Source organism: Lucilia cuprina, chromosome 4 (genome assembly GCF_022045245.1).
Source record: "Lucilia cuprina isolate Lc7/37 chromosome 4, ASM2204524v1, whole genome shotgun sequence".
Classification (NCBI taxonomy): Eukaryota; Metazoa; Arthropoda; class Insecta; order Diptera; family Calliphoridae; genus Lucilia; species Lucilia cuprina.
In genome coordinates, this window is record NC_060952.1 from 85062891 (window position 1) to 85073917 (window position 11027).

General features: G+C 28.9%; 1 protein-coding gene across 3 annotated transcripts in view; it reads right to left on the reverse strand.

Annotated features, from left to right (window-relative positions):
* LOC111677275 (protocadherin Fat 1) overlaps positions 1 to 10256 on the reverse strand; it is a 29504-nt gene extending 19248 nt beyond the window's left edge. Inside the window, exons 1-3 of one of the 3 annotated variants that reach the window (XM_046949624.1) lie at positions 9953 to 10256; positions 5226 to 5891; positions 4904 to 5037 (exon numbers count right to left, since the gene is read on the reverse strand). In XM_046949624.1, the coding sequence (XP_046805580.1) occupies positions 4904 to 4967 (64 nt within the window). In that variant the 5' untranslated portion in view covers positions 4968 to 5037; positions 5226 to 5891; positions 9953 to 10256. Of the gene's footprint in view, positions 1 to 4903; positions 5095 to 5225; positions 5947 to 9952 lie in introns of those variants that run through there. The other 2 variants (XM_046949622.1, XM_046949623.1) reach the window with 2 other exon arrangements.
* Positions 10257 to 11027: the final 771 nt, after the last annotated feature.

Here is an 11027-nt window from a genome sequence, read left to right on the forward strand (position 1 = left end):
GTCAAGTCTATAGTCTAGTCTATAGTCTAGTCTATAGTCTAGTCTATAGTCTAGTCTATAGTCTAGTCTATAGTCTAGTCTATAGTCTAGTCTATAGTCTAGTCTAAACAATAGCTTAGGCTTTTGTACCAACTCCCTCTATCGACTTAAATCTACTTTATTTTCTTTTTGCACCATTTTCGCTTTATGTAATAAATTGTTTAACCTTTTTTCCATTTTTTGCTTTTTAATAAAAGTGAGAAGTCAAATTTACGATCACTTTCGATTTTATATATATTTTTTTTTACATTTTCATATGCATGAAAATAGTGGTAATACTAAAGATGACTTACGGATTTCCGCTTAATGAATTAAAAAGTGAAATAAATAACACAACAAAAACAAAGCAGAAAAAAATCTGCAAAAAAAACAATTGATTTTAAATAAAACACATGTGTTTTTAAAGATTTTTATTACAACTAAAAAAAATAGTTTTACAAAAATTTCAACAAATTTCTAATTAGCTTTCTTTTTACGTATTCACATCATAAACGTGACACATTAAATTATAATTTTAGTTTTTTTATTTTTGTTTTAAATTTAGACTGTTAAATGTCATTCAGTTAAGTGTCATTTTATTTAGTCCAGTTTCTTTTTTAAATCTTTTAGCATCTTTTTAATTTTGGTTTTTATTTCATTTAATTTGTTGTGGCATGATTTCACTCACGTAATTATCTTGAGTTGTGTCCACTTTAAATTGCGATTTCAACATATTTCTTATGTTTCCAACTTCCGTGGAAAGTTTTATGTTTAAAATAAAATTACATTTTGTTCATAAACATTCATATTCTAATTGTTATTGCTGTTTAGATAAATAAAATAAGTTTTGTTGTAAATTATTTTTTAAACCTGAACATTTATTAAAATGAATATAGTATAGAATATACGTCTGGATTATATAATAGAATATAGTTTCGACTGTGGAATATATTATAGCCTGTTCTATATAATAGACTATAGTATGGACTATATAATAGACTATAGTCTGGACTATAGAGTAGAATATAGTCCGGACTATATAATAGACTACAGTTTGGACTATAGAATAGACCGTAGTATGGACATTAGAATAGACCACAGTCTGGGATATAAAATAGATTACAGTCTGGACTATTGAATAGATTATAGGTTGGATTATAGAATATAGTCAGGACAATAAAATAGACAATAGAATAGACTATAGTCTGAACTATAAAATAGACTATAGTCTGGACTATATAATAGACTATATCTGGAGTATATAATAGACTAAAGTCTGGACTATATAATAGACTAAAGTCTGGACTATAGAATAGAGTAGAGTCTGGACTGTAGAATAGACTATAGTCTGGGCAATAGAATAGACTATAGTTTGGAGTATATAATAGATTAAGGTTTGGACTATACAATAGACTAAAGTGTGGACTATAGAATAGACTATAGTTTGGACTACAGAATATACTATAGTCTGGACTATAGAATAAACTAGAGTCTGGACTATACAATAGACTCTAGTCTGGACTATAGAATAGATTATAGTCTGGAGTATAAAATAGACTATAGTCTGGACTATAGAATAGACTAAAGTGTGGACTATAGAATAGACTAAAGTGTGGACTATAGATAGAACTGTAGAATAGACTAAAGTCTGGACTATAGAATAGACTATAAAATAGAATGTAGAAGAGACTATGCTCTAAAATAACTTTAGTCTGGATTAAAGAATAAACTATAGTATGGAGTAAAGAATAAACTACTGTCTGGTCTTAGAATATACTATAGTCAACTCCTGTAGTCTATAGACTATAGTCAGATGTCTTTAAAGTATACTTTGTCGAGATGGTCGCGGTCCAGAGTGAATTACAACGATCTATATATGCATTACTCTTGCCAAAAAGTGGTTAAATAGTTGTGTCAAATTAAACAATGGTTACATAACTGCGAGTTTAAAAATTTCATAACATTAAAGTAGTATCCAGTTATAAAATATTTCCGGGAACTTTTAAAATTTTCTCTATGTTTAAATAAAATACTTATATATTTTACCTAAAACAAATCCCGTTCTATTAAATTAAAAAAAAAAAGACACAACTCTTGGAATCAATGAACTCATAAACCCTTCAACAATAATGTTCACAACTCCATGGGATGACAATCCAGCTACATTGTTACATTTCAATTAAAACGATCTTTTTTTCACCAAAAATAATTATTAAAACTTTTTTGACAATTTAGTGGTAAAAATTATGAGTCTAACTAAAACATGTGTAAAGTTTTAACCATGTCCATTGACTTTGGAAACATGTTTTAAAAAGCATTTCCCACAACTTTAATGAAATAAAAAAAACTTATAAAATGTGATCGTTTAAAAAGAAAGAAAAACTAGTTTTTATATTTTGTCATCTTGATCATAAAAATAATAATAATACTTTGGTGTTAACTATAACAATTTCAAAGAAATTGTCGTTATTAAATCATACATTTTATGATTATGTTTTTAACAAAAAAAAAAAAAAAATATGACCATTTTAACAATTATGGAAGTAAATGTAGTTAAAGAGCATTGCTGTAGGTGATGATAACAAGTTAGTAAGTATTTAAAAGTTTAATATTTTATGATGTTTAATTAATTTTATTGACAATATATTGAAAGGAAGCAAACAACGTTCAAAAATGTTTTAAGAAATTTTTCAAAATTGATAACAATTATTTTCCGTTGAATTTTCATTAAAACTTTTTAATTAAATTCCGATCAAAAAAACAAAATAGTCTAAGTTTTTACCATAGATTGTCTATATGCTAAAGAATAGACATAGTCTGGACTTAGAACAGACTATAGTTTGGTTTATAGAATAACTACAGTTTGGATTATGTAGATTGGACTATATTCTTGACAATAAAATAGGTTATAATCTGGGCTATAGAATGCACTATAGTCTGAGCTATATAATAAAATATAATCTGGAAAATATAATAGACTATAATGTAGACTATAGAATAGATCATAGTCTGGACTATAGAATTGACTCTAGTCTGGACTATAGAAGAGACTAAAATCTGGACTACTGAATAGACTATATACTGGACTATAGAATAAGCTACAGTCTGGACTATAGAATGGACTATAGTCTGGACTGTGGAATAGACTATAGTCTGGACTATAGAATAGACTCTAGTCTGGACTATAGAAGAGACTAAAGTCTGGACTATAGAATAGACTATAGTCTGGACTGTAGAATAGATTATAATCTGGACTATAGCCTGGATTACAGAATAGACTATAGTCTTGATTATAGAATAGACTACTGTCTGGACTATAGAATAGACTATAGTCTGAACTATAGAATAGACTACAGTCTGGACTATAGAATAGTTTATAGTCTGAACTATAGAATAGACTATAGTCTGGACTACAGAATAGACTCTAGTCTGGACTATAGAAAAGACTAAAGTCTGGACCATTGAATAGACTATATTCTGGACTATAGAATAGGCTACATTCTGGACTATAGAATAGACTATAGAATATACTATAGTCTGGATTATAGAATAGACTATAGTCTGTATTATAGAACAGACTATAGTCTGGACTAAAGAATAGACTATATTCTGGACTATATAATAGACTGTAGTCTGGACTATAGAATAGACTATATTCTGGATTATAGAATAGACTATATTCTGGACTATAGTTTGGACTATAGAATAGACTATAGCCTGGGCTTTATAATAGACTATAGGCTAAATTATAGAATAGATAATAGACTATAGAATAGACTAGACTGTAGAATAGACACTAGTCTGGACTATAGAATAGACTCTAGTCTGGACTATAGAAGAGACTAAAGTCTGGACTATACAAGAGACTAAAGTCTGGACTATAGAAGAGACTAAAGTCTGGACTATAGAATAGGCTACAGTCTGGACTATAGAATAGACTATAGTCTGGACTACAGAATAGACTATAGTCTGGATTATAGAATAGACTACTGTCTGGACTATAGAATAGACTACTGTCTGAACTATAGAATAGACTATAGTCTTGACTATGGAATAGTTTATAGTCTAAACTATAGAATAGACTATAGTCTGGACTACAGAATAGACTCTAGTCTGGACTATAGAAGAGACTAAAGTCTGGACTATTGAATAGATTATATTCTGGACTATAGAATAGGCTACAGTTTGGACAATAGAATAGACTATATTCTGGACTATAGAATAGACTATAGAATATACTATAGTCTGGATTATAGAATAGATTATAGTCTATTTTATAGAACAGACTATAGTCTGGACTAAAGAATAGACTATATTCTGGATTATAGAATAGACTATATTCTGGACTATAGTTTGGACTATAGCCTGGACTATAGTATAGACTATATGCTAAATTATAGAATAGATAATAGTCTGGACTAAAGGCTGCACTATAGCGTGGACTATAGAATAGACTAGACTGTAGAATAGACACTAGTCTGGACTATAGAATAAACTATAGACTGGACTTTAATAGACTTTAGTTTGGACTATAGAATAGACTACAGTCTAGAGTAAAGTATTGACCCCAATCTTAGCTTTACTTACAGTCTGTTCTACACAGTGGATTGTTACATATTATAGTTTGGATTTTTTTTATATACTACTATCTGGATTATAAAATTTATTATAGTCTGATCACAGTCAGACCTATAGATTTAATCACAGATTGGATTGTTACATAGTATAGTTTGGACTATTGGATATACTACTACCTGGACTTTAAAATTTACTATAGTCTGGGTTAATGAATTTACTAAAATTTGAATTTGCAAAGTCTGATTGATAACTCTAAAATTCCTATTATTTTGTTATAAAGACATTTTAATAATATTAGAAAACTTACCATATATCTGTAATATTAGAAATATCAAGCCCACAGCAATAATCCAATGATATATAATCCACATATTGAGTGTTTTTTTTTGAAATATTTCCAGAAAATCTTCAATTAATTTAAACTTTATTTATCGTTTTATTCTGTATTTGTTTTGATTTTTTGTTGTTTAGGTCAAGTAATTATTAGTTTTTTAACGAATTCATTTAAATTATAAAATTTAATTTTATAACATTTTGTCAAAATCATTAACATAATTAAATTTATACACAAATCAACACTATTTTTAACACTTTTATTACAATTTGTTTACAATATTAATTTAAAATACCTTGTGAACATTTTATACTTAAATGGCAGGCACACTTTGTTATTGTTTTTAAAAGTCCCGTTAATAATTCATAATGTTAAAGAGATGAAATTTGTTTTCTCATTGAGATAGAAGGAGGGAAAATACAAATGTAAACAAGATCTTCTTCTTATTTTTTCATTTATAAATCACGAGTATAATTATTATTTTACATTGTTCTTTTACAAGACACTGTTGCACTTTTTGTGGAAAAATTTAGTTGTTGTGGTAATACCATATGCGCCTACAAAAGTGGGGTTAAATTTTGTTAACCGCTTTTTTAAACGTTTAAAATTGCTTTATGTTTTGTTTATGATTTTGTTGATTTTTTTCTGTTATGGTTTCTTTGTTTCCTTTTTGTTTTGCTTGTTATTTATTATGTTTTTAACATAAATTCTTAACTTGGCTGTTATTATTGTTGTTGTTTTACGTATTTTTTCGTATTACATAGTATCAGATGTACCAGAAAAACTTAAGTTTTTTTTGTCAGTATTTTCCATAATTTTTCTTTTTTGTTTTCAAAATTTATCAGATTTTTTTCCATAAAAGTTTTAGTTTTTGCATATGTGTTTGAGTTTTAGTTTTTATGTTATATTTAGTTTATGACATATTTATTTATCTATTACTCAAACATATGTAGTTAGTTTTCTAATGTAGGGTAATAGTTGAAGTTTTTATACAATGTTTAAAATTATTGTAAATGCTAAATTAGTTTAAATTCAAATAATTTGTTTTTTTTTGTATTTAACATAGAAACGAAAGCAAGTGGAACATTAGCATAGAAAATAAGTTAAGAACTGGAAATTTGGCTTAAATTTTTACAAATTATTTCTATTTCAAGGAAGTATATACATACATATTATCTGTCTATCTATCTATCTATCTATCTATCTATCTATCTATCTATCTATCTATCTATCTATCTATCTATCTATCTATCTATCTATCTATCTATCTATCTATCTATCTATCTATCTATCTATCTATCTATCTATCTATCTATCTATCTATCTATCTATCTATCTATCTATCTATCTATCTATCTATCTATCTATCTATCTATCTATCTATCTATCTATCTATCTATCTATCTATCTATCTTTCTATCTATCTAGCTACCTATCTAGCTATCCATCAGTCTGTCTGCGAATTGTATTCTTTTTTGTCTACAATTAATCCCCTTTTCATATTCTGCAAATAACCTCTAACACAGTAACTAACCCCCAAAGTTATTGCTCCCTCAACACCTTTCTTAACAAAATCTTTTGAAACTACCACTTTTAACCAGACTAAATTCCATTAACTATAATTTGTGTCAAACGCAATTATTGTTGTACTTCCCTCGCCTCAACCTATAAAAGTAAAATCCCCCAAAAAAACCTTTAACATAAAATTAAACTTTTACCTTAAAATAAAAAGTAAAAAAGAACAGGAATCGTCTACAAACATAGCAATCGTTTTTGGTCAATTCCTCTAAAAAATAGAAGCAAGTGAAACTTTAATGGATGGGTTGCATGTTAAACACCAAACATTAAAATTAATACAAAGTATAAAAATGCAACAAGAAGCAAATTCAGATAAGAAAACAGAGGCAAATGAAGAACAGAAAGAAATTTGGTGGTGGTTTCCAACGTAGTGGACATGTAGGTATATATAAAATAATCTAGCAAAACTTTTACTATAAACGATAACACATACATAAACTCACACTTTTAGAAATACTATTTAAATATACATACATACACGTACAGTGTTGCAGGTGAATGACTTTTTCTTTAAATGTTTCCGACTTCCGGTCAAGTTTATTTTGAAATGACTGGAGCGCGAAAAAAGGATTGTTGTTTGTGTTAAAGTGAAAAAGAATTCTATACGTTCGTTTCTTACGTTATGTTTTCTACAGGTATGTAGTTCATACTGTTGAAATATTTGATGAAATAAATGTAAGAAAATAATATACGATAAGATTTAATATAACATTTCTACAAGAGCCAACACTAATTTGATAAAATATTTCGACAATGTGAATGTATAGTAAACTACGATGGTAGGAAAGGAATTTTAAGAAAATCCATCGGCCTGTTTCGGTTGATATGTCCAATATCAAAAAACTCATTGTCTTTTAAAACATTGTCTTTTAATACCTGCCTGTAGCCCTCAGAAATCTCAGGAGGCCATTAAGCAGCACATTTGCTGAGAAGATGATAACCGGTCGTCTCTTCCTTTTCCCGTCATAGTAATTGCTACAGTTTTTATTTTAAAGAGATCCCATGTCTACTTGTATGCCTGCTCAATACTTAGGGTCCAGGTATTATTTACTGTTATAGTCCCCGATATATGCCGGCTATTTTGGGTGCCTTATGCGTTTCCCATTTGAAAGAAGCTCCCAATAACTTGGCCCTTTATATATATAACCTTTGGAGGAAAAAACCTTGGGATACTGCATTTAATAAAACGCAACGAATAGTATCCATAGCAGTTTCTATTCAGAAAAGCTGGTTGTTCCATAATACTCCCTATGACCAGGATTCCAAATATAGAAAATATCAAACAGGCGATCCATCTTTCGCAGATTTTTTTGCATTGACTAATAGAAAAGAGTTGGTATAACAATTTTATGAAAGAAGAGGACACGAATATTGAGATCATACTGGACCGTACAAAGTCCATTTTAGAACCATTTTTAAAGATCTTGGTTTTAAATAGGTTTTTCGAAAAATTCATTCAAGGAAAGAATTGAAAACAGTATCAAAGTCTCTGTGTTAAAGAATGATCATGAGCATGACCGCATGTTCTTGGTGATCGAGGTAGTTATAATCTGAACAATTAGAAGAAGGACTAAGAAGCTGTGGAGGGATAACAGGGGCAATGGATCACACAATGAAATTATTAGAAACTTGGAAAAAGAATATCAAATGTAAAGTATTTATCATTTTTTTCCAACTGAAATGTTAGATAACAGATCTATGTAAAGCTACTTAGGAACAGCATAGCTTTAAAGTGAAGGAAGCTTTAAAGGGAACATGACAAATGCAAAACCATGTTATAAAACCTCTTGGAATAATGTAACTGTGGGTAGAGCCACAAAGATGGGGTGACTCTAAAGAGAACAAGACGACAAATTTTCTCAAATTGAACAAGTCTGAGTTTAGTATGATGGTATGTATTCCGAGTGGACATACAGGATTACGAACACGTCTATACAAAATTAGACGTATGGATTCAGACGAATGAAGACCACCTGGAGGGGAAAGTGAGCACTTTCGTTGCCACTATCATGTATTCGTCGAAGTTAGATCTAAGTATCTTGGAAGTGTTGTTATTCCGGAAATAACACTGATTGAAAAACTCTTAAGAATTACATCCAGTAAAGGGAGCACTCAATATGCCCTATAATGGCCTAGGTGTATTTCTTTGAATTTATGTATACCTTCCTATGAACCTAACCGAATGAAAAACAAAAATTAAATCTGCTCTAGACAACGAAAGAAACTACATAGTATGAATAGAAGTAGATATAGATCTGAACAGTTTTGATATGTAAATGGATAAAATGTCTATATAGATTAAGAGCCCTGACACGATCACACTGAATGAACGTAAAGTCTAATGAAAAAGTGAAATTCTATTCGTGTTACAAAAAAAGAGATTGAAAGTTCATATTGTGTTTGCACGATTAGTATAAAACAATAACAAAATAAGATGGAAACAGCTGTTTCACTTTTTTGTATGTGTTTACATAGAAATACATCCCTGATCTTGCTTGTTTTTTTTTTCATTTCAAAAAACAAAGAGACTGTCAAATCCGTATTTTTTTCTTAATGTGTCATGGTTTCATTACCCCATGCATACTCTTCTACACAAAATTTTGACAGATCATATTACTTGTGTGCTCGTGCTGTGAAGGCGACTTTAGATGTCAATAGAAATGTATAATTTGCATTAATTTTAGTTCCACTAGAGCTTAGTGAAATTAAGAAGATGAAACTCATAAACGAAATAGTCACCACTATGTCGATGTCTTCCTTAAATATAATAGACAAACACATTAACCCTGCAAAATAAACAACTCCTAAAGAAGTTAAAAAAGACTAGAATTTACTCCATGGTAGTACTGAAATAGACCTGCGAAAGGAGGGATGTGAAATGATTCCAAATTCTCTACACCTGAAGTCGTTCTCAAGAAGTAACTTTTAATTTCGGTAAAAAAAACATGTCTTCAATTTTAAATATGAATTGGATTCTTTTCGATTCTTTGGAAGTCAATAAACATCACTTCCACAGAAGGTATACAAACACATTAACCCAGCAAAAAAAAAAAACTTCCAAAGGAGCAAAAAAGAGTAGAATTTATTCCATGGTAGAGGGATGTAATTTGATTCCAAATTCTTTACACCTGAAGTAACTTTTAATTTCGATACAAAAAACCTACCTTCAATTTTAAACAAAATTGGATTTTTTTTGCTTCTTTGGAAGTCATTAAACATCACTTCCACAGAAAGTACACAAATTCACTTAGTGATACTTTTGAAGTTGTGATAAATGTTATTCTTTTCATTTTATTTTTAACCTCATAAGCCTTATGATCAAATTTGATTTTATTTCTTCAGTTATATTACACTAGCCTCAATTACACTGAATATTATTTCTAAATTGTTACTTCCAAATAATTAAAAAAAATTTTTGCAAATAAAATTTTAAATTTTTTTTACCCAATTTCCGCAATGAGTAATGAAAAACTAGTTCATTTACATACTTGGTTGAATTAAATGTAATAAATGAACATGAATCATTAAACACATTAAAAGAAACAATTAATAAAGAAACAAAAACTTTCATTTATCTTTTAAAATCATTTGTTATTAAATCCATAAAGATAAAATATCTCTTAATATACAGTTTCTCAATTGATGTACAAAATAAAATTGTTTGCAGGTTCCAATTGTAAAATTCAATTAAATTTTGAAATTGAAAATTTCAACACTTTTTATTACATTTTATTCACATTTTCATAATTTTATACAATTTTATTTATTAATTAATTTTTAGCATAAGTTTCTTTTAATAAAAATATTATATATATTTTTTTCTTAATTTTCAGTTTTCTTTTCTTTGTTTATTTCAAAATAAAAATTTTCTTTTGTATTTTCGTTTGAACTTTGTTTTCGAGTTTTAATTTTTGTTGTAGTTACCGCTACCGATACAAATTGTAAACTGATTTGTAAGTAAATGTTGCTAATGCCCAGGAATACCCAGCAACCAGTGTATATGTTGAGGCTTAAACGCACTCCATTCACAGTCACACATACGATACATAAACAGCCAATATTAGTGGTAGTTAGTGAGTGCTCAAAAGTTTTTTGTTGTTGTTGTTGAAGTGTATGTACATGTGTTTTAGCCAAACATATTTACTAAACTTAGTAAGACTAGAAGAATAAGTGATGTAAACCGAGAGATATTAAGCAAAAAACGCTAAGAAGATATTTATTAGTTTGTAATTTTTGAAACAAAACGCGCTTTAACAAATGAATTATTCTTCTCAAGATCTTTGATCATTTGGAATGATTCTTCAGTGATTATGTTGAAATTTTCTCTCTTATACACTTGAAACTAGAAAACGCCACCGCAGTTGCAAAGTTGTATTTATTCTCTCAACTGAACTTCAATACTAAAACCAACTACTCTCTGCGCTATTGATCGTTTCATTAGCAACGGCTAGTTGCGCGATTAACTTGTAATACAGTTTATTTTCCCAGCTGATGTATCGATGATCGATGATTATTCAGG